This window comes from Perca flavescens, chromosome 11, assembly GCF_004354835.1.
Source record: "Perca flavescens isolate YP-PL-M2 chromosome 11, PFLA_1.0, whole genome shotgun sequence".
Lineage (NCBI taxonomy): Eukaryota > Metazoa > Chordata > Actinopteri > Perciformes > Percidae > Perca > Perca flavescens.
The window spans coordinates 35105001-35130402 of record NC_041341.1 but is presented as its reverse complement, the minus strand read 5'-3'; the positions used below and the strand labels follow the sequence as shown (position 1 = coordinate 35130402).

Below are 25402 nucleotides of genomic sequence, written 5' to 3'. Positions count from 1 at the left end.
ATAACTAATCCAAACCTCCCATTTCTAGGCTACGTCCCATATTTTCTGATATGAAACAAAAATTGAAAACGGGTCAATGTGACGTCAACACAAGGGTTAAGAGCCAGAGACACTTGATCTGTTGGTCCATCATTATACTGTCTATGGATCTGTGCTGCCTGCGCGATCCGTTATGCGCATGCGCTATTCAAAATTCTCGATCCATTCAGAGGCAACTCAACCACAACACTGGAACCTCCCCTATTAGTCTAGTTTATTCATATTTGACAGTAGTCCCTGGCACCGATAGGCTGCTTCCTGGAAGCCGCAGGCGTTTCTGCGCAGGAGTTTCGTTTCCGCGGACTCCCCCTTCTCTTGTCGTCAGAGAATGCTACCAGGAAATACAGTTTATAAATGAAAGCGACTCGCTCACACACACACACACACACACACACACATACTCACACACACTGCCGCTGGACTACATTATAAACTGACAGAAGAGCCTTTGGGATATCATGTCAGCCTCTATTTCTGCCTTTATCCTGACGTTTTCAACACTATGCGGATCCAGAGGTAATAACTGCTCTGTTAATCATCCAGCCGAGAGTATACAGCGCGCGCGCGCGCGCGCGTGTGTGCGTGTGTGTGTGTGTGAGTGTGTTTGTGTGTCTGTTTAATTACTGTAACTGCAGTTAAGGATGAACTGTGTTATCTTTAGATTAGAACGTCACCAGCCAAGTACCTACTTAAAACATCACGGCTATGTTTAAAAGTTGAAAAGTATTCAAGATTAACAGTAGTAGTAGAGGAGTTTATTGAAGGATATTCTGTCATAGGGCTTTTCGATTGAGTTTACATTGTCTGAATAGAAAGAACGTGTTTTTGCCACATCCAGATCACCTGTTCTGAGTTGTTCACCATGTAGCTACTTACTGAAGACGCAATTAAAAAGGGTGACACAGTGGTGATCATAAAGACAACAGCAAGTAGTAGTTCATATTATTATTTATTCAATTCAGAAAACACTTTACACTTTAAATACTTTTTGTATTAGCATAAAAAGATAATTTACTGTTCTCTCCATTCCTGAGTGTACCCAGAGGTGGAATGTAACTAAGTATATTTACTCTTTAAGTACTGTACTCCAGTCCAAATGTTGAGGTACAGGTACTTTACTCAAGTCTTTTTTCTTTTCATGCCACTTTCTACTTCTACTCCGCTACATTTCAGAGAGAAATATTGTACTTTTTACTCAACTACATTCATCTGTTACAGCTTTAGTTACTAGTTACTTTAGTTACTCCGCTACATTCACCTGTTACAGCTTTAGTTACTAGTTACTTTAGTTACTCCGCTACATTCATCTGTTACAGCTTTAGTTACTAGTTACTTTAGTTACTCCGCTACATTCATCTGTTACAGCTTTAGTTACTAGTTACTTTAGTTACTCCGCTACATTCATCTGTTACAGCTTTAGTTACTAGTTACTTTAGTTACTCCGCTACATTCATCTGTTACAGCTTTAGTTACTAGTTACTTTAGTTACTCCGCTACATTAATCTGTTACAGCTTTAGTTACTAGTTACTTTACACATTCAGAAACACATGTAGTTTATAAAATCTGATGTTTTATTATGAATGAAACTAGCCAACAATATGACCATTAAACACACAACTGGTTGGATCCTTTACTCTTTCTACAGTGGGAGGAGAGTTCTTTACTTTTAATACTTTAAGTACATTTTCCTGATGATACTTGTATACTTTTACTTCAGTAACATTTTAAATGCAGGACTTTTACTGTAACAGAGTGTTTTTACAGTGTGGTATCAGTACTTTTACTTAAGTAAGGGATCTGAATTCTTTTTTTCCACCCTTGAGCGTACCTGTAATAATACTAACTTTATGTCGTATTCTGTTTGGATGTGGACTGTGCAGTGGTGTCAGGAGTCCTCAGCCCACCCAAAAACGTGCGCTTGACCTCCTATAACATGGATCTGGTGCTGAGGTGGGATGCACCTGACCAGCCAGCCAGCGGCCTGCTCTACACAACTGAGTACAAGTGAGTCAACACGTATCTCAGCCAATAAAACCCTCTGTGCTTCTGCAAACATTTGCTCTTTTGTCAGTGTGCTAGTGCCAAATGTTCACCGTCGGTTTGCGTCCACTAAAAGTGCTGTTTTTGCGCAGATTATTATTCTAAGTGTCTGACAACATTATGGAAAGGATCCCTAGAGAGATAGACCTTTTGTTAAAGACTAAGATCCTTTTAGTTTAACATGAAACAGCCCCGAAATCACCATCCCCAAACTCCACCAGACTCCATGTAAATTAACAATACTTTAGCATGTATAGAGAGCCAGTATGTAAATGGGTGAATTTCAACCAAACCAGAGCGGTGATTGTTGGAACAGTGGAAAAACGAACCATGATGGATTTTGATTTATTTTGTCCATGTTGACTTTGAATGAAGTGTGTTTTACGATGATACAATTACTGTTAATTTAATCTGGTGGGTTTTTGCGAGAGCGATTTCGGAGCTGTTTCATGTTAAACTAAAAGGATCTTACTCTTTAACTAAAAGGTCTATCTCTGTAGGGATCCATCCCATAATGTTGTCAGACACTTAGAATAATAATCTGAGTCTGTCAGTGGCAAAAACAGAACTTTTAGTGGACGAAATTGAAGGTGCGCAATTGCCCATTAACGTTACATTGTAGCTTGTTTTGCCCCTGCCGACTGCAGCGGTCTTGCTTAATACTGGACCAGTTTCAAAGATTGTTGTTCCCATCAGTCACTTAGACACAAAAACATGGGAACATAGGGTCCAGGTTGGAAAAACTAAACAAACTTACCCTTTAATGATTAGAAATTTGAAATGTGGTTAATGTGGTCTAAAGGTTGCTGGATTGGTAAATGCTTTGTTGTGTATTTGGATTGGGGCTTTGGGTTTAACAGCCAGATTTTATCAGGGTGGGGGCATTTTTTAACTAACTGAAAAACTTGCAAGGCAAGTAAGCACTTACTATCAAGCCCCACTCCCCCTCTGCCACTCGACACAGAAACTGTGACCAGTGAAACGTTTCCTATGAGTGGCGTGGTACAGAAGTACCTTCTCTTCTGGGAAAGAAGACTGATCCACCCACTATAAGATAATGAGCAAACACATTGTTGTCCTCCTGACACACCAATCTGAAATCTATGAGCTCATTGTTCCTAATTGACTTTCCACAGTTTACCGTTAAGTTATGACGATATGACTTATGCAGTGCAACCTGGGTAACATCAGTGAGTCGGTGATGCATTATAGTTTTAACGTAAATGATAAATCTGTAGGGCTGCAACTAACCACTACTTTCATTGTCGATTAATCCGAGGATTATTTTCTGGATGAATGGATTAGTTGTTTGGTCTATAAAATGTCAATAAATGGTGAAAAATGTGGATCATGGTTTCCCAAAGCCCAAGATGACGTCCTCAAATGTCTTTTTTTTTTCCCCAACTCAAAGATATTCAGTTTACTATCACAGAGGAGAGAAGACACTAGAAAATATCTCAGAATTTTGTTTTCATTTTGGGCTGTGTTCTAGTATTTTAGAAGTGATTGGCCGAATTATGCCGACATGGGTTAGGCGATTAAAGATAAAATAGACTTTATTAATCCCACCTTGTTACAGCAGCTCAAAAAAAAATTCACACATATCAGAATAACACAAATACACATTAAACATACATAGGAAAAATATACAAAAAGTATTATAAGAAATAGAAATAAATAGATATATATATATATATATATATATATATATATATATATATATATATATATATATATATATACAGATGCGGATGAACAGTAATGACATATTGCACAGTAGGAGACACATAAATAAATGAATACGCATAGTGCAGAATATTGTCAAGTGATGGCTCATATTGCAGAATCAGCTAGCAGTGCTACATTATAATGTTGTATTAAAGAGTCTGACTGCTGCTGGAATAAAGCTACAATAATCAATATTTTTGTATAAACAGGAGATCAACTGACTACGGGCCATGTGAAGGGCATCATAGTGAGGAACCCACAGCAAAGTATCGCCTGGCTCTGCTGCTCCCCTCAGAGCTACACAGCTTTGTAGTCAATTTTGGTTTTCTGGCCCACACTTTCAGATATAGTTGACTTTGTTTCCAGCAGTGGGCAGACAAAGAAAGATGGCAGCTGCTGAGTGGAACATCTAGAAGCTAAAGCGATAGATGGTTTCCTAGGTAGTGTAGAGCAAAACAGATCTAAAAAGAGAGAAAACAAGAAAACCACATTCTCATCAATCTCGTTTCCAACCGCAGCAGCTGTTTTTCAGTGAAAACGCTCTGATAAACCCACTACATACAGTGGGAGACTCGCTGGTGAACATAGTGGAGCATTTAGAGACACACTCTAAGAAATAAATCTGCAAAATAACAGAAAAAGTTCTGGCAGCTCATCACCTGGACATTGCCCCGTGATTTAAAAAAGGAAATTGTGTGTGTAGCAACAGTAAAAATACAGAATATTTTCTGTTATTTAAAATTCCCTCATAGAAGCTACTCAGTTATAAACGTCTGAAAATGTTGAAGAAAACTTCCCAAATGTCGGAAGAAAGTGATAACCGTTAAAAAAGGCAACAGAAACGACAAAAATGACGGAAAGAGCTTTAAAAAGGTAAAAAAAGTGACAACCTGGATTTCTATAATCTCCAAAGCCAACCTCCGTGGCCGACCAAAGTTGTCTGAGCACAAATTATACAATTCGAAATGTAAAAATCAAAAATACAGCTGTGAATCAATTCTATGGACCATTTCTATTAAAAATATACAGTCATACAACATATTTCTTAGAGTGCACATATTGTGCTCTGGAGATGGTGGAGACCAAAACTGAGCTAAATAAAAGTAAATATTGGATTTACATTCATCAGGTGGACACAAACACAAATGAATGCTAATGTTGCTCTGTAACTGCTGGATGTTTACATAGGCACCTGCTTGCTAACATGGGGGTGGGGGTGGGGGGTCATAGCCTCAATCAATGTGTTGATGTATGATCAGGTCTTAATTAGACATCCTTGTGTCAAACGTATTTACACACATGCACACACTGACACATGCGCCACACACTGTGTTGCTGTCAAGCTCACAGTTTAACAGGGGTTTTGTTACTGCTGTTCTTTTTCTAAGTTGTCATCACAAACACACCTGACAGGGACGCTGAAATCACCAATGGCACATCTGTAACAGCAGCACTGTGTTTTGTCCACAGCTCCTCCTTCATTAGCTACAAAGGCTGTGTGAACATCTCCACCCTTGAATGTGACTTGACCAACCCCAAGCACATATATGAGTATGGAAGGTATACAGGCAGAGTGCGGGCGCAGCTGGGGACAGAGAGCTCCGCCTGGGTGGAAAGCAACCAAATTGCCTTGGACAAAGATAGTGAGTAGAAACTCTCTGTTTTCATGGCTTGTCACTGTAAAACACTGAACAATGACGCAATGGGCCAGGGGTGAGGTGTGTTATGCCCTCCCGTTAAAAGTAAAAAATGTGGGGGCGACCTCTAGCTCAGAGCGTGCGCCCCATGTGGGTTGAGGCATTCGCGGCCTTTTTTCTCCACAACCATCAGGCGACCCCCCCAGAATTTATCTTACGACCCCCTTGTGGGGTCGGGACCCCCAGGTTGAGAACCACAGCTTCAAGCTTTGTTAACTCCTTCCTCTCTCTTTCTCAGCTGTCATCGGTTCGCCCAATGTCTCTCTCTTCTCCAACGGGGCTACTATTGAAGTCAGCATCAAAGATCCAGTGTTCAGGATCTCTACACTCCTAGATGTTTACAACCTGGCCAGCTACAAGATCACCTACTGGAAGCACGACCAGAAGGAAAAGGTGAGGTGCACTGGTTTAAAGGTGCTGCATACGACATTCAGAACATGAATATACTGTAGCAGAAAACAACTCATTGACATGTAATGCTAGTTATGCGTGATGCGTCGGTGATGGGTTGGGAGTGTCTGCACAGCCAAAGTGATGTCACACCATCAGACACGCCCCCCTCCCCCCTTTAATTACGTGGATGGGTGCCTAAAATGTAGTCAAGAATCCGGCATGTGTTGTAATCTGAGCTTCTCTGTTCTTTGTTGTGGTAGCTGGTAGGGCTGAAACTGACCATTATCTTCATAGACGGTTAATCTGACGATTATTTTCTCGATTAATCGATTAGTAAAATGTCAGAAAATGGTTAAAAAAAAATGTGGATCAGGGTTTCCCAAAGCCCAAGATGACATCCTCAAATGTCTTGCTTTGTCCCCAACTCAAAGATATTCAGTTTACTGTCACCGAGGAGAGAAGATACTAGAACAATATTTACATTTATATACATACACACATTTAACAAGCTGACATCAGAGAATTCTTGACAATTTATCATTAAATCAGATTTTTTTGTTTTTGTTTATTTGTTTCAGTTCCTATTTATCTTGGCCATGTCCTGCATGTCACCGTACGGTGATTTCATTTAATTAAATTGTGTTTTCTGTCTTTAATTTAACAAGCTGCATTCAAAACCAAAAGCCCGTCAGAAGATTATCATCTGTTTGTGGTGGAGAATGAGATGACCAGTTCTGTTTGTCTGTCCTCGCACCCTGCTGCCTCTGTGGTGTCCTGCAGGCTAGCTGCTGCACACCTAGTCTATATCCACGACGTTCCACTTACAGGATTGCTCCGGTGCCGCCTGAAATTCCGCCGGATGTCCCTCTTTTTGGCCGGATGTCCGTTTCCTTCCGCTTCCTTTGAGTTGTAATTCTAACCTCCGGTGGATTTGTGAGGACTATGGTTAACTGCTCCTCAGATCTCTGCAGGGTAAATCCAGACAGCTAGCTAGACTATCTGTCCAATCTGAGTTTTCTGTTGCACGACTAAAACTACTTTTAAACGTACACATGTTCCACCAAAACAAGTTCCTTCCGAGCCTTTTTTGCAGCGCCACTGCGGCTTTTCTCCGGTGCTTAGCACCGCCCAAGACGATTTTCATTGGTTTAAAGAAATACCAATTAACCAGAGCACGTTTTTCTCCCTATGAAAAACCCTATGAATAAACGAGGTAGAGATGGAGTGACCCTGCCTGGAGGAAGCCTGGGGCCCCCGTCTGGAGCCAGGCCCAGATGGCGGGCTCGTCGCCGAGCGCCTGGTGGCCGGGTTTGCCACGGAGCCCGGCCGGGCACAGCCCAAAAAAGCTACGTGGCTCCCATCTCTCCAGCCCATGGGCCCACCACCTGTGGGAGGAACCGCTGGGGTCGGGTGCGCTGTCGCATGGGTGGCAGTGAAGGTCAGGGGCCTCGACGGACCAGACCCGGGCAGCAGACGCTCTGGCTCTGGGGACGTGGAACGTCACTTCTTTGTGGGGGAAGGAGCCGGAACTGGTGCGGGAGGTAGAGCCCTACCGGTTAGATCTGGTGGGGCTTACCTCTACGCACGGTCTCGGTTCTGGAACCATACTCCTGGATAGGGGTTGGACTCTTTTCTTCTCCGGAGTTGCCCAGGGTGTGAGGCGCCGGTCGGGTGTGGGGATACTCACAAGCCCCCGGCTGAGCGCCGCTACGTTGGAGTTTACCCCGGTGGACGAGAGGGTCGCCTCCCTACACTTGCGGGTTGTGGGGGGGGAAAACTCTGACTGTTGTTTGTGCATATGCACCAAACAAGAGTTTGGAGTATTCGGCCTTCTTGGAGACCTTGAGTGGAGTCCTGCATGGGGCTCCAGTGGGGGACTCCATTGTTTTGCTGGGGGACTTCAATACATGGAGAGGCGTGATTGGGAGGAACGGCCTCCCTGATCTAAACCAGAGTGGTTGTTTGTTGTTGGACTTCTGTGCTAGTCATGGATTGTTTATAACAAACACCATGTTCGAACATAGGGATGCTCATAAGTGTACCTGGTACCAGAGCACCCTAGGCCAAAGGTCAATGATCGATTTTATAATCGTTTCATCTGATCTGTGGCCGTATGTTTTGGACACTCGGGTGAAGAGAGGGGCGGAGCTGTCAACTGATCACCATCTGGTGGTGAATTGGGTCAGGGGGTGGGGGAAGACTCTGGACAGACCTTGTAAGCCCAAACGGGTGGTGCGGGTAAATTGGGAATGTCTGGAGGAGGCCCCTGTCTGACAGACTTTCAACTCACACCTCCGGCGGACCTTTTCGTGCATCCCTGTGGAGGCTGGGGGCATTGAACCCGAGTGGACAATGTTCAAAGTTTCCATTGCTGAAGCTGCGGCGAGGAGCTGTGTCTTAGGTGCCTCAAGGGGTGGTAACCCACGAACACCGTGGTGGACACCGGTGGTCAGGGAAGCCGTCCAACTGAAGAAGGAGTCTTTCCGGGATATCTTATCCCAGAGGACTCCGGAGGCAGTTGCAGGGTACCGAAGGGCCCGAAGGGCTGCAGCCTCTGCTGTGAAAGAGGCAAAGCAGCGGGTGTGGGAGAAGTTTGGAGAAGACATAGAAAAGGACTTTCGGTCGGCACCAAGGTGCTTCTGGAAAACTGTTCGCCACCTCAGGACGGGGAAGCGGGGAACCATCCAAGCTGTGTATAGTAAGAATTGCACACTGTTGACCTCAAATGAGGAGGTAATAGGGCGGTGGAAGGAGCACTTTGAGGAACTCCTGAATCCGACTTATACGCCCTCTATGGTAAGGCAGAGCTGGAGGATGATGGGGGATTGTTGTCAATTTCCCAGGCGCAAGTCACTGATGTAGTCAAACAACTCCACAGTGGCAAAGCCCCTGGGATTGATGAGATCCGTCCAGAAATGCTCAAGGCTCTGGGTTTGGAGGGGCTGTCCTGGTTGACACGCCTCTTCAACATTGCGTGGAAGTCTGGGAGAGTGCCAAAGGAGTGGCAGACCGGGGTGGTGGTTCCCCTTTTTAAAAAGGGGGACCTGAGGGAGTGTGCCAATTACAGGGGTATCACACTTTTCAGCCTCCCTTGTAAAGTCTACTCCAAGGTGCTGGAAAGGAGGGTTCGGCCGATAGTCGAACCTCAGATTGAAGAGGAACAATGCGGATTCCGTCCTGGTCGTGGAACAACGGACCAGCTCTTTACTCTTGCAAGGATCCTGGAGGGAGCCTGGGAGTATGCCCAACCGGTTGAAACAAAATTTTGAACTGAGCCATGTTGGTTTTTGAAAAAGCGGACTTTTCAGGATGAAACGGATCACTTTTTTCATTTTTGTTTTTCATTTGGAGGCCACAGCTCTGAGACAAAAGGGTTTTAAAGGGGATAACATGTGTTTTGTGGATCTGGAAAAGGCGTATGACCGGGTCCCCCGGGAGATACTGTGGGGGGTGCTGCGGGAGTATGGGGTGAGGGGGTCTCTTCTTAGGGCCATCCAATCTTTGTACGACCAAAGCGAGAGCTGTGTCCGGGTTCTCGGCAGTAAGTCGGACTCGTTTCAGGTGAGGGTTGGCCTCCGCCAGGGCTGCGCTTTGTCACCAATCCTGTTTGTAATATTTATGGACAGGATATCAAGGCGTAGTCTGGGTGGGGAGGGGTTGCGGTTCGGTGGGTTGGGGATCTCATCGCTGCTCTTTGCAGATGATGTGGTCCTGATGGCATCATCGGCCTGTGACCTTCAGCACTCACTGGATCGGTTCGCAGCCGAGTGTGAAGCGGTTGGGATGAGGACCAGCACCTCTAAATCTGAGGCCATGGTTCTCAGCAGGAAACCGATGGAGTGCCTACTCCAGGTAGGGAATGAGTCCTTACCCCAAGTGAAGGAGTTTAAGTACCTTGGGATTTTGTTCGCGAGTGAGGGGATAATGGAGCGGGAGATTGGTCGGAGAATCGGCGCAGCGGGTGCGGTAATATATTCAATTTATCGCACCGTTGTGACGAAAAGAGAGCTGATTCAGAAGGCAAAGCTCTCGATCTACCGGTCAGTTTTCGTTCCTACCCTCACCTATGGTCATGAAGGCTGGGTCATGACCAAAAGAACGAGATCCAGGGTACAAGCGGCCGAAATGGGTTTCCTCAGGAGGGTGGCTGGCGTCTCCCTTAGAGATGAGAAGCTCAGTCATCAGTGAGGAAAGGAGCGTCGAAAAGGAGCCAGTTGAGGTGGTTCGGGCATTTGGTAAGGATGCCCCCTGGGCGCCTCCCTAGGGAGGTGTTCCAGGCACCTCCAGCTGGGAGGAGGCCTCGGGGAAGACCCAGGACTATGTGGAGGGATTATATCTCCAACCTGGCCTGGGAACGCCTCGGGATCCCCCAGTCAGAGCTGGTTAATGTGGCTCGGGAAAGGGAAGTTTGGGGTCCCCTGCTGGAGCTGCTCCCCCCGCGACCCGACACCGGATAAGCGGATGAAGATGGATGGACGTTTTTCTCCCATCCCGGAATGCTGTGTGGACTAGCCAGACCTTCCTCCGCAGTGCTGTGGAGGAAGGTCTGGTTATACAAGACTACTGCACACCTGACCCCCTCTCTGTTCTTCCTGCAGGCCATAAGCATCAACGACATGAGGCAAAACCGGGTGGTTCTTCCCAACCTGGACCCCTGGACCAAGTACTGTGTCCAAGTCCAGCTCGACACAGAGAGGAACCCCAACCCCAACCACAGCGAGCCCAGCGCAACTGTTTGTGAGAGCACCACCATCGGTGAGCACCTTTTTCATTTGTTTATTTGTAAAAGCACTAAATCTGTCTCTCTCGCCATTCTTGTGCTCTTTGGATATTCCGGGTGCACTTATTTCATCCTGTGAAGGGCTCATTGCATGGGTGGAAACTGATCTTGATTTAAAAAATAAGTAAAAAATGCACGTCTCCTTTTAAAAGCAATCCTTGAGTTGCTTTTGAAAGAGACATTTAACATGTTTTAAGTCAAGATCAGTTTCCACCCATGCAATGAGCCCTTCCCAGGATGAAATAAACTGAAACTTTATTTACAGGTTCAAATAAAAAATATAATCTATTTGACCGGTGTGGGATATTTCCTGTCTCGTTTGGGCACTTTTTCTGGTTGTGCCCATAGTTATTCAGTTTCTGGGACTCAATATTTAAAAGTTGGTCTGATATTCTGGGACAAGCGGTTAAACCCAAACCCAGTGTTTGCTGTATTTGGAGTACCGGGAGAGGACTGTCCTCTTACAGGACCCTCTCTCTCAGTAGCCACGATGCATAACCCTTCTTACGCGTAGATGAATTCTATTGAACTGGAAACTGGCACAACCTCCCACTTTTACTACGTTGATCAAAGACGTTATGCAGCCCCTAAAACTGGAAAAACTCAGGTATACATTGTGTGGTTTTGTTGAAAAATATTGTAAGATTTGCCAACCCTTCATTGATATGATATTAGAAGTTAGTCATGTGTGTATATATATATATATATATATATATATATATATATATATATATACATTTATATTAGTGCTGTCATTAACGGCGTTAACGCAAACCCATTTTAACGCCGACTATTTTTTTATTGCGCGATTAACGCATAGACAGTTAAAGAAGGAGTAGGCTCGTTCAAGATGAACTGCGCCTCGCCTGTAAAGTAGACGAGAGCAGGCGGCAGCAGCCGGGGGCGGTGACAAAAGTCCGCTCTCAAGTCGGACAGTTTTCCAGCTGATTCCAGCAGCATTCAGGATGAACAGGAAGTGACACAAACGCTGTGGTCCGATTCCGATTTAATAAAATGTTATCAGACCCATATATCAGCTCCTACACAGTCTCCAGTTGATTTTATTATGACAGAGTAGCTGTCAAAATTCTCTACATGTGATCTGTTGCTGTTTTTAATTAACAACAGACTGTAGATGATCTGTAATCTGATCAGATTTAGTCTCTCTGACTTCTAAACATAACTATAAGCCTCACTACATGTGTTCTGTACAGAATAAGCTTTTAAATCAGACAAATCGCGGTTAAAATCCCTCCGATTCAAAATCAATAAAAAAGTTTATATAAAACGTCATCATGTTAAGTTGATTCTGAACCAATCAGCTGTTCGATCAGATGAGAGGCCGGCGTTTCCCAGCATGCAGTGGGTCCACCTGCGTCCGCCTGGCTCTTGCAGTTGGTGAAAAGCAACTGCGCTGCCTGCATCTCAGAACTGCGGCCGCCTTGGTCTCGTGAGATTATCGTTGCCCACGTGTGCATAACGTCAGAGCAAGTCGGGATCAAGTCGGACAAGAATCTAACCGGCATGCATTGGGCGGCGATCGCCGGTGATCGATTCTGCGCAGATCTGGCTCATCTCCTTGGTCTGAATGTTTTGCAGAAGAAGAGGCTCCCTGGCTGGCAGCTGTGGTGACGTTTGTCGTCATGGCAATGGCAGTGGCTGTAGTGGTGGTCGCAGTTGTGCATCGGAAACGTATATCCCACTTTCTATGCCCAAAGGATGCACTGCCTCAGCACTTTAAAGAGGTGTGTATGTTCATATTAGTCTGAATGGATGTGTGTGCACCAGGTGGGTTGGAATGACTCATTCACCCTCCAACCCTGTCAAGTCTTTGTGCATGTGGCAAGCAACAAAACGTGATCTCCTCGTGGTCCACTATATACTGATTTCCACTGTGTGCATGTCTGTATTCATGCATAGGTGTCTTGAAGTGTTTTCCCTTCTTTTGGATTCTTTAGACAGGTATTTAATTAGTTAATCCTCTGAGGACAAAAGACGCACCGGCACGTCCACACAATGTTTGACAAAACTCCTACTCAAAAAGCGATATTTCAGACATTTATTTACAATTTTAATCATATATGCCTAAGACTTTGGTACGCTCAGTTAAGCACTGAAACAATTTGTACAACACATCATAAGTTAAAGTGCTCATATTGTGCTTTTTGGCTTTTCCCCTTTCCTGTATTGTGTTATATATATTTTTTGTCGATTTTTGCATGTTATAGGTTTACAAAGTGAAAAAGCCCAAAGTCCCCCCCCCCAAAGGGACTTACCTTCTCCAACAAAAAACACTGTTCACAAACTGCTCCAAACAGCTCTATTGTAATCCAGTCTCTACTTCAGAGACCAACGCCTATAATGCTCGCCTAGCTGCTAGTGTGGCACGCCCTCATACTCTGCTTCTGACTGGCTAGTAGTCCTTACCTAGCTACTGTCAGGGCACGCTCTCATACTCTGCTTCTGACTGGCTAGTAGTCCTTACCTAGCTACTGTCAGGGCACGCCCTCATACTCTGCTTCTGACTGGCTAGTAGTCCTTACCTAGGTACTGTCAGGGCACGCCCTCATACTCTGCTTCTGACTGGCTAGTAGTCCTTACCTAGCTACTGAGCATGTGCAACTCCCAACAAAGATGTAACAGAAGTGAGATGTCTCAATCTGTAGCTAAAACAGAGAGCTCAACCCACAGGGTGAAAAGAGGAGCTGCAGCAATGTGCAGTACAACTAAAATATGGTGTTTTTTGAAAATGAAACCATGTAAACTATTCTGATATAACCTCTAAATACAATTATGAACCTGAAAATGAGCATAATATGAGCACTTTAAGTCTTGTTTTCAAAAAAGATTTGAGGAATTTCAAAAAGCCAACATCAACGTTTCAGCTTTAGCGCCAAAAAAATCTATTTACACATTGCTCTAGAAAAAAATGTGGCCGGCACTATACGGAAAGCTGAGTTTATTCTGAACATTTTTATATGAAACACATGGGGATCAGTTATATGCAAAAGGTAAATTTAAGGGGCGGCCTGTTACTCACCCAGTAAGAGCGTTTACCCCATGTAGGCTGCGGCCTGGGTTTGAATCCGACCTGCAGCCCTTTGCTGCGTGTCATCCCCCATCTCTCTCCCCCTTTCATGTCTGTCCACTGTCACTATAAGAAAGGGGAAAAAAGCCCCAAAAAATTATCTTAAAAAAAAAAAATTAATTTAACACAAACCTAAACCAGTTTTCTCCCCCCTTCCCCTACAGTACCTGCTGGCACCCCCCAACTCGTCCATGTACCTAGACATGCGAAACTCCCATCCACCTAAGGAGATCTTTGACCCGGTCAGCATCATCGCAGACAGCAGCACTCTGGAGGAAGGGCTCCCTCTGGAGGCAGCAGGGACTAGCTGCAGCAAACAGCCTGGCACCACATAGAGATGCTTGGAAACAGGGAAATGCTGGAAAGCACAGCAGCAATGAAAGAAGTTGGGACTGTTGGAGATTATCAGCAGGGACGACTGCAAAGACACTGACAAACAGGGAAATAACCGATTCTTGCTTGATTTAAGAGTATTAGAAAACAAAGAAACAAATTCTGCAGCAGTCCTATATTATTCCTCAGAGCAGGCGTTACTGTGAAGTGATTAGAAGCCACAGAGACATGTACAGTACTTACAAGATTGGTACCACATCCAAATGATGTGGTTTTTGTGCTGTACAGCTCGCAGTATTACCACATACTGTACTTAACAGAAGGAGTGCGGCACGGCCCTTTGGACCTGCCCGCACTAAGTATTTAAGCTGCCATTATGGTATAAGATGCCCGTACACTTGTTTTTTCAACCTGGACCCTATTTTCCCATGTTTTTGTGTCTATGTGAACAAAATGTTTATTTTTAAAGATTATTTTTGGGGCTTTTTAGGCCTTTATTGACAGGACAGCTGAAGACATGCAGCAAAGGGCAGCAGGTCAGTGTCGAACCCCGGGCCTGCTGCGTTGAGGAGTAAACCTCTATATATGGGCGCCCCCGCTCTACCAACTGAGCTATCCGGGCACCCGAACAACATTTTTTGAAATTAGTCCCGTTTTAAGCAAGACCGCTGTAGTTGGCAGTCAGCAAAACAAGCTGCAATGTAACGGTAAATGGCAAAAGCGCACCTTCAATTTCGTTCACTAAAAGTTCTGTTTTTGCCACTGACAGACTCGGATTATTATTCTAAGTGTCTGACAACATTATGGAAAGGATCCCTACAGAGATAGACCAGCCCTGAAATCTCCATTCACTGTTCCAACAATCACCACTCTGGTTTGGTTGAAATAAACCCTTAATTCACCCATTTACATGTGGAAATATGATGACTAAAGTATTGTTTATTTACATGGAGTCTGGTGGGTTTGGCGATTTTGGAGCTGTTTCCTGTTAAAAAGGATTTTACACATTAACAAAAAGGTCTATCTCTGTAGGGATCCTTTCCATAATGTTCTTATCATTTGAATAATAATCTGAGCCTGGCATTGGCAATAACATAGTGGACACAAACTGATGGTGAACAATTGTCCTATCGGATTACATTGCAGCCTGGTTCACGGCTGACGGTTACAGTGTTCTCGCTCAATACTGGACGATTTCCAAGATTCTTGTTCACATCAGCAACTTAAGCACCAATGCACATAATAGGGTCCAGGTAAAAAAAAATAATAAATTAAATGAAATGACCCTTTAACCGTGTATGATTCTGTATTATCCAGTATGCACGTGGACTGAAAAAAAAATGGCATAATCTGTTTTTAATGGGCATCATATTTTGTAAAGCATACATAGTTTTCATTTCCTCATTGTAGCAATCTGGTACCCTGGAAAACCATATTTCTCGCGAGAGCACAATTTGAATTTGCTCAGCGAGTCACTCTGGCATTGAGTAATGATGCTCATTAACTATGCCCTGGGAGCCGAGCTGAACCAATCACATCGGTGTATCTGATATACAGAGGCGAGCTAAACAGTTAGCTCCACTGGTAGCTTAGCATATGGGTACGCTCTGGATACGTCACCCTGTGTATTGTTGTGATTGGTCATAGTGTTATCCAATTGTAGTGTCATCTAAATGCAGCGCTTGGTGCCGCCCCTCAATTTGGGCCAGTTTCATTACTCATTGCCAGACCCCTAATCTTTCGGATTTGGGTCTGGATTTCCAGGCTGGCAATCTGAAGTGTGTCATGGTCTCTAAGCCATGTGATTGTAGAGGAAACAAGGTATAGCTAACACATTACATTTAGCTGACACTTGTATCCAAATAAACTTATAATTGCTATATATATTGCCTCTGGAGCAACTAGGGGTTAAGTCTTGCTCAGGGACACATTGGTTGATGTACTACAGTGGGAATTGAACCCAGATCTCCCACACCAAAGGGATGTGTCATATCCACTGCGCCATCACCACACAACGTCTAGCTTGGTTTACAATTTATGTTGTACTTAGTTAAACTTAAATAAAGTTGTTGTTTTTTTTTGTTTTTTAATGTGCTAAAGTTGGTATGCCTCTGTTCATTTGGTTTGATTTTATTCTGACATGAAACACGGATTCTGCGGCCGCAGAATTTTTCTAATTAAAAATAAACCTCAGGATGTAAGCACATCTCCGCAAGCAAAAATAAGAAAGTGCTAAATTCCGCCGATTTTCATTCTGGATCACCGCTGAAAACAGTAAAAAATAAATTAAAAATTGCTTTTTTTAACCACAAGAAACACATGAAAACTGTACCTTTTGGAAGAAAATAAGAATAAAACAGGCTTGTATTCATTTTGCCATCACAATGTAGTCCTTAACCTGAAACTACCAAACAATTAATTACAACTAATGTTGGCGATAGCATGAAAGATAATATATAACTTACAATAATCTTGTGACTTTTTCCTGTAAGTAATTGGTTAAGCATTACAGTTGCAGCTAAGTAAATGCAGTGACTGTTTGTGTTATTAAACCTGTTCTTTAATCTCCTTATGTCCAAAAAGGCTACAGAAGATCCATATGGAAGATGTGTTTATGGAATAAGTGGGCCAATTACTGTAAGAGGTATATATCCAACTCAAATACAACATCACTACTGTGTTCTTGGTGAGAATCAATACAGCACCAATGCATTTGAGATATACAGTAGCTGTATTATAGTCCATCAGTGTCAAAAATAGGTTTTAAAAAAAAGAGATCGAAATAAGACTTCATCCAGCCATCCGGTGGCGTGCACCGTGCAGGCCTGCAGGAGGAGCTCCAGCTGAGAGTGGTGGAGACAGAGAGGTCCCACATTTCCTCAGCAGCTGGGGACCATTCAGACAAGTTAGTTCCAGATTTACCACAGCTATATGCACCATATTTTTTAAAAGCCATTTGATAATGGAATAGCTACATTTTTTTTTTTTTTTTTTTTTTTACAAAATTATGGGAAAAACATGATGCCAAGGAAGAAAATCATCCTGTAGTGCCGACATCCTGTTTTGCATCTAACTGTTCTCCAACTGCATTCGTCATTCTGAAACCAGAACACAACATATGTTGAGGATGAATCATTTTCACTCTGCCACCTAAAGAGAGGCAAAAAACTGATGTTACTATTTTCAAATGGCATAACATAGGCAGGCTAGGAATTTGGCGTTAACACAACAGCATTACTAATCTCAAAACCTATTTTTGTTACACAATGCTGGAGTAGAGTTTACACAATGAATGTTTAGCTAACACATCTGAATCCATCCCATAATAATCTGGGCTGCTCTAACTGCATTACACTTGGGAAAGCCATACTTCCTCTGAATGCCCTCTGTCTCTAGTTTGTAAAGTTCCATGAGGCTGTGTTGGTACGGAGCCCCCCTGGGGTCAGCTGAGAAAAAAAACTAAACCGTGAGCACAGAATAAAAATCCGTTCTCTTGGTTTCATTAACGTGAGCAAAGTTAGAAAGATATTCACAGAGTCCAACTTCCGGGATCAATCACAAACGACGCATCTTTCCTAATAAGGTTAACAAGTTACAAACTCATTTTCATCAAAATGAGCCTATGACAGCACTTAGGGACCGTCTACAAACTAGGTAACAACACCGAAAAGAGATACAACAAAAATAGTTATTAATTAAATTATTAAATAAGGTAGTGTCTCCAAACTTAGCTCAATTATAACTTGTCTCCTGCTGGTTGTATTACATCACTTACTTTAAAATAAATAAATAAAGCATATATATATATATATATATATATATATATATATATATATATATATATATATATATATATATATATTTTCCCAAAAGAATTAATATATATCATAATAACAGAGAGCCAGTTCTCCAAAACTACTCCGCACATAGAAGGTTGTATTACAGCAATTACCTTTCAAAAATAAGCATAATATAATTTTGGGGAATGTTTTTTGCCAAACAAAATTATATTTTAATAATTAAAAAGAGTGATGTCTCTAAACTTACCTCACAGAAAGGTTTTACTACAGCACTTACTTTTTAAAAATAGGCATATGCATAATTTGGGGGAATATTTTTTGCTAAAAAAATTTAATGGGAGTCAGCAAAAAAATATTCTCCCAAATTATATTATGCTTATTTTTTAAAGGTAAGTGCTATAGTGCAACCAGCAGGAGACAAGTTATAATTAAGGTAAGTTTTGTTGTATCTCTTTTCAGTGTTGTAGCCTAGTTTGTAGACGGTCCCTAAAAACTCGTCTAACTGCCGTACATTTTCATTCTGTGCGCACGGTTTAGTTTTTTTTTTCAGCTGACCCCAGTATGTTTGTCCTCGAGGTCACAAAAGTTCAGTGAGGTCAAGTTTCAAAAGTGCTCTCACTACAATGAAATGGCTCCGATGGGGTCGAACATCATCACACATGATTACAACTGGGCTCATTAGTGAATCGTGAATGGTTTTTGCATAGTTGCATTGTTTTTATCCCACACTGTATGGGATTAGTATATAGTGGCCATGTCTGTAAATGCCCCTCTCCGCCGCTGTAGCCTATATGACATACATTTCTTTGGGAAAGGATTGTTGTATCATTGCAGAAAAATACTTGGCACATCTACAAAGTGAGACAGGTGCATAGGAGGGGGACTAGCATGGTCAAGAGTTGCAAAGAACAACTCAAGCACACTATCTAACTTGCAAAAATAGAGAGATTTAATCTTCATCTTCACTTTGCCTATTATTAAAACTCTATATTTTTTGCAAGTTAGGCAGTGTGCAGGAGTTTTTCTTTGCAAAGGATTGTTGTATAACTTATTGGAATGCCCACGCCTGATAATAATTTAAGTTTTCCAAAATGTACTTGAAGTGGCACCTCTTTGCTTCTAATTCTTCTGTGCCACCTTTTGAAGTCAGTCTAACTACAACCAGTATTTGAAACACGAGCAAAACAAACGGTCTTCTTTTTAAATGTTTACTTATAAAACACAAAATGATACATAGGCATGGAACCTGTGTAGCTTCCAACCTTTCTAACTTCAAACTAAACATCCAGTCAATTACGTTATGACGTAGTGCTATCTGACTGGAAGCTCAAAATACTGAAATGTTATCAGACCTAAACATTACTAAATCATGCATTTTAAACCAATACATTTTTTATGAATTTTCATGAAAGTTTTTATTTTATTTTTTTTACCATTTTAACTGTTTTTAAACAAAATTATTATTTCAGATGAACTAGTCCCTATTTGGCTCTTACAGTACTGTATACACAAACGATATACCATATTTTTTACACACACACACACACACACACACACACACACACACACACACACACACACACACACACACACACACACACACACACACACACAGTAGGCTATGTCAAGTCACCATCTGAATAATAAAACAGTTAGGCCTACAGACGAAATATATCTACAGTATGTCTTAAAACACCCAGTAATGTGGGCTACATATCTGCTTACAATAAAGGTTCTAATAAAAGTAAAAGAAAAATGGTAAAAAAGAAAAAAAGGAAAGTGAAACAAATGTTCTTTCAAACAATAGCTGGAATTCTGTAACATATTCCTAATATAAGTGGAAAATATGATAGCCGTAAAATGTTATGGACTTGAGTTGCCTGGTGGTCTCCAACACTATTCCTCAAACTGCGTCAGGTTACAGAAATAAGACCGGAAATAATATGATTGTTCTTTCAAAGTAAAAAAATATGTTTTGCTCTCGATAATATACTGTACGTAAAGACAAAAAGACCTGATCTGTCAGTGGTGGTGGTGGATGTTAAAAAAACAACTATACCAATAGTGTATATTACTGAATTATGAATAGCCTATAGGCTCCTCTGACCAGGTTTTCCTCCCTTTTATCATGAATTTTATTATGTATTGGCATGTTGTCGCATATTCCCGCCCTCCAATGAGAATTTAACCTAAACAATATGGGAAGCAAAAAAAAGAAACTTGTGGCGGTTCAGTTGTTGAGTTGTCTGCTTATGTTTCCACCACTGTCATCCAAATCTGATCAAACTTCACCGACATATGACTAGACAAAGTGCTGATGAAGTCCATGGGTGTTAAACTGTTATCACTTTATAAGGAGACAGTTTTACCATTATCTGAGATACCCGTGTTGATGTTGGGTTATCTTCTCTTGGATTAAGAATTGGTAATGCTTAAATAAATGACACAGTACGTACCTTTAAAAAACTAAACTCTAAAATGCATAGGTAACTGAAAATAATGGTAGGGAGAAATTAGGGAAAAGGGTCTTACCACATTTTGCTGCTTGTATGATATTGAAAAATGTGGATGGCATGTATGAATGTGCGATAAAGGTTCTCCAACGGATTATTTTACTTGCAAATAACCCACGTTTCACTTTGGTTCGAGCTGGCTATTATTTTGAAAGTACAACCGGAACACTGTTTCCGAACAGTGGAGAAATTGGCACCATGGTTGGTTGGCAGTGGCAGTGACACGTGATCCAGCGGTGGAGACTGGGACTGGAGAGCAGCCGCCGAGCAGCTGAGTCGTTCCGTGTCCAAGCCTGGAAGGAGACGACGAGTCCATGTGAAAAAAGTAACGTTACCTCGAAGAATATCAACCATGTCTGCTGCTTTTTACGTCTGCCTTGTCCTTTGGTACCTCCAAAACAACGCTGGTAAGTTCTGTTGCCGTTCGCCTGTTTGTACTCCAAACGTTCGGTTCGAGTCAGAGTGTGGTCGTGGTAGCTAGCTAACGCTATTATTCAATGCGCTGTGTGAATTCCTCAAATAGGGCACAAACCGGACTGTTACTAGCTAAGCTACAGGCCTAAGGTTAACTGTTAGCTAGCTTCTCTACCAATGTACTGTATATTTAAATTTCACATCGTCTTAGGTAAAATGGCGAGTATTAGCCTGTTACCTGTGTCTGTCGTAATCAAGCAATGGGCACATTTATTACTGTTAGCTACACGGTGTGTAACTGCAACTGCAAGCTCACAATTAGTGGGTAAGGTTTGCTAACATTTAAGCTAGACCCTAATACATTAACTAAGCTGCAACAACAAGGCTGACGTGCACAAAACATAACGCTGGAGGTGCCAGGTTGATGTTCTTTATAGTCTGATCACGTTATATGCTCACAGAAACAGAAAGTACTGAAGTGCAATGGCATTTTCAGTTTGTGTTTCCTGACCATTTAGATTTTAACTTAGATAGGTGTCATGTAACGTTACAAGATGAATCTGCCGTTGAAATTTCAAAGAATGTAGAAAAAAGGTCATCTGTGGTTTTTATTGGTCTTTAAAAGTCGCCTACTCTGAACTGACAACCATCATAACAATCTTATTAGCGTGATTGTGAACTAACGTTAGCCTTAATGGATAGCTAAGTTGCTTTGTACTTTGACTTTGTAACAACAGCAACTGTTCCCTCGCATGTTTCTATCAATCTATCTATCCGTCAGTTTGTCTTTTTCTGAAGATTTTTACAATCTAATATCCGTTGTTAAAGGGTACCTAAATTAGCTCCTGAAATACCCAGAATGCATTGTGACATGACATTGATTCCTAAACTGCACAGGAATATAGAGCTGGATGATATGGAGAAAATCAGAAATCACAATATTTTTGACCAAATTCCTCAGTATATGGACCTGAGCCAACGTGGAAGTGGCAAAATATGTTCATAGATAGATAGATACGCTATTCATCCTGAGGGAAATTTTAGGCATCCAGTAGCTTAGACAACCATAACACAACAAACACACCTCTCACATACAAAATCAGTCACGGAAATTTAAAGAGTTAACAATTTGTGAAGTGATTACAAAGGTCTGGTATGGACTGACCATGTGATGCAATGACCAGGATAAGGTGCTATATGGTAGAGTGGGTGCAAAAGTGAACAGTGCAGGGATTGAACAGTGCAATAGCTTATTATTAAATATTAACTATGACTATGAAAAGACAATAATGTAAACATAATAGAATTGCTTGACAAACAAGAAAAGAAGTAATATACCTTAAGAACAATATATAACAGGGAATAAGTTATAAGATGTAGATGTTATGACCACAGCAACTTGAGGCCATCTCCAAAAGGGACACAATCCCTATTCACACCATGTTTAAAATGTCCAACTTTACAGCAGAAAAAAACTCCCAGGCAGTTTTTCTTTTTTCACCCTGATAGTGTTTTAAAACATTTTTTGTGGCAGCAATAAAGGCGGCGATAATTTCTGTTTACTGTATGGTGTTCTCACACCGCTCTTTCTTTGTGTTGGCGTTCTAACCTCCGGTGGATTTGTGAGGACTATGGTTAACTCCAGTTAACATCCAGAGGCTATTTTTCAGCGCTGCCCCAAGACGATTGTTATTGGTTAAAAGAAATGCCAATGAACCAGAGCATGTTTTTTGCCCATCCCAGAATGCTGTGTGGACTAGCTAGACCATCCTCCGCAGCGCTGTGGAGGAAGGTCTGGCAATACGAGACTACCCCTGCGGCAACCCCTTCCGCCCCTGTTCACAATGAAAGTATAAACCTGCACAGCCTGAACGCACCTTTTGCTGAAATAAAACATTCTGTTTATTGTATTGTAGAGAGAACAAATAAAAAGGCATGTTTTGAAGCTTCCTCCATTTCCCCTATTCTGTATCCTGTGATAGTCCCAACTCACCCAAGGCTTTCTTCTCCTTCTTAAAATATGCTCTTTTAATCTCAGGCCACGCTCTTCCTGTCCTTGTTCCTTGTTTGGAACAATAGTTGGCTAAAGCGAGCCATTTTGGTGTATTTTTTTCCCCCAATCTTTTTTCTTTCATTTTCATCTTTCTGTCACTGTGTTGGCCTGGATGGGGAGGGGTGGTTAATACATGGATGTATTAAGAGAACGAAGGGTTAATACAGGTAGACTGACTGACATGACGTGGAAGCAGCTAGAGAGCCAGAACAAGCAGCTACGCTGTGAAGAGCTGTGAGTGAGCGAGCAAGGTTGGTTTGACGGCGCCCGGTGTAGGCCTGCTGCTCATGCTGTTGTGAAGTAAATAAACTACTCATCCTAAGTTAGTGCTCGAGGGTATGACCACAAATTTGTATCCTAGTATGTATATTTTGCATTAATGGTTATAAGTGGCTTATTCTACTGCCAGGAGTACATAGAATTTAAAGACATGCCGTCTGGCGTAGCAGTTAATAGGGGACTTGTATCAAATTCAGAATATTGTCATATTCAGAGTATTAGTGTGAGTGTTTCAGTTTGACAGGCTGGGTTTATGTTTAACTGTGTGAGTCATTCATTTAGTATCACTCATATATGGTGTGCCACACCTGAATAACCAAAGGTTCAATGACAGCCTGTGGAATGCTGCTATAGAATCTGTGTCTGCGGGGGTGAGGCAGACCTTCTCTGGACTGAGTTTTTAAGAATATTCTAATGTTGTGAAGTTGTACTGTAATGATTTAGTAACCTTTCATCTTCATTACTAACCAGGACTCTCTCTAATGCCAACACTACCAATTGCAAAACGTGGTATCAGACTCCATTAGGTGTACAACATGAATCATGTATTCATCTCAGTTAATTTGAGAGAATTTGGCCACTGTAGTGTTTTGTAGTGGCTGTTTGTGTATCATGTCTGTGTATACATGTAAGAGCTCGTTGATATGGAAAAAATGAAATATCCTAATATTTTTGACCAAATACCTCAATATTAACATTGTGGCGATATTGTAGGGTTGGCTATTGGTGCTTTCACAAAATATGCACTCAATGAGATTTTTGATAAATAATCATCAGTTATGTTGATATAATAACTGTGGGTAAAGGCAAATAATAGAACAGCTAGAACAGTCTGGTGTGTTCGGAAAATGACATCACTATAAATACAACTGTATCTGGTACATTTACTCAATGCTGTGAGTTTGCCAAATAAGAAAAACACTCTTGGCTGTCATATGCTGGCTGCGTGCCGGTGTCTGAACTATTAAAACACAATCTGAGAGAAGACACATTACTCTGTAGTTTTTTTATGCTGGCTGTGTCTTTTTGTAGTTCTATAACACCAACAGAGTGATGGGTCCTGGTCTCAATAAATGATCTAGATCACTGCCTCACGTCAGTTCCAGACCGGTAGCTGGCTAGCTGGTAGCTTGGTATTTGTCGTGTGGAGCTGGTGTCAGCTGGTGGACGTTGTCGGCAACCTACCCGGCCTGTCCTGACCCGGCCTGTTCACCATGCTTTGTGTGTATGTGTGACTTTTTTGCCGTGTCCTCACCAGTCTTATCTATAGAACACCTGTCACAAACCGTCGGCACGCTATCCCTGCTAGAATATAAATATGTGAAGAAACCACAACAACAGCTCAGCTTGAAGTATGTGACTTTGGCTGTGGAGTCACTGATGGATGATTTGCCTTGACTTTCAGGGGGCAGCCCTAGTCTAGTGTTTACACCTTGTGTCGGAGTTCTTGTGGGGCAGTGTCTGAGTCATGTCTGTGGACGAAACCATTCCGCTTTGATTTAGCATGGACTGAAATATGTGTGATTTAAATTGCAATGTGGCTGAGAAATTGGTATGAGATGGACAGAAACAAATAATTGCAAAAGAATGAGTAAGTGAGTCAGTGAGGAAAATGTTGTGTAACCTCTTCTGCCAAAATCCTCAGTAGTCCACAGAGAAGCCACCCTCCTCCCCGAAACTCCTCTTTTCTTCCCTCAGGCATTTCCTGTTTTTGTCATGTAGGATCATGCTGGCTCAGTCATGCGGGAGGCCGAAACATCTTTTATCTACTTTTGTAACCAGTTTTTTCCTTTTTTTGAACCTACATTGCGATATGATCCACGATATTGGAGGAAATGATCATTTTTGTATCATTATTCTCACTGAAAAATATTACATTAAAATTTTTGTGTGATTTTCGTAAACGATCTGTACCAAACAAAGATTTTGTCTTTAGTCTGTAGGATACGATGTGTAGGCCGGGACGGCGCTGCAGCACCACAATACTTCATTCAGAATGGTTTGACGCAGATTTTATCTTTAACAAATATTGCGCAGAGATGGCGAAATATGCACACAGGTGTCTTGAAGAGCCAGAATTATTCATAGCGATTCTCTGTTTTGGATTTGTTCCTCTTTCTTGAGGTCACAGTGTTGTGTGGCGGGGATTTATCTTGATCATGGTTCTTCTTTGCTCAAGTTTCAGACGGCATTAGCACACGTCCTCTCTATTTTGTTCTCGGTTTGGTTTTCATATTGACATTA

At 42.1% G+C, this 25402-nt stretch overlaps 2 protein-coding genes across 2 annotated transcripts in view; both read left to right on the top strand.

Annotated features, from left to right (window-relative positions):
- Window positions 1-305: 305 nt before the first annotated feature.
- On the top strand, window positions 306-14561 carry LOC114564416 (interleukin-10 receptor subunit beta). The gene is made up of 7 exons (XM_028591747.1): window positions 306-555; window positions 1921-2044; window positions 5279-5451; window positions 5744-5898; window positions 10497-10653; window positions 12278-12423; window positions 13931-14561. The coding sequence occupies exons 1-7, from the start codon at window positions 498-500 to the stop codon at window positions 14099-14101; spliced, it is 984 nt and encodes a 327-aa protein (XP_028447548.1). The 5' UTR covers window positions 306-497; the 3' UTR covers window positions 14102-14561.
- Window positions 14562-20640: 6079 nt separating this feature from the next.
- il10rb (interleukin 10 receptor, beta) overlaps window positions 20641-25402 on the top strand; it is a 29339-nt gene continuing 24577 nt past the window's right edge. The window contains exon 1 of the mRNA XM_028592049.1: window positions 20641-20819. Coding sequence (XP_028447850.1) covers window positions 20765-20819 — 55 coding nt within the window. The 5' untranslated portion in view covers window positions 20641-20764. The remainder of the gene's footprint in view (window positions 20820-25402) is intronic.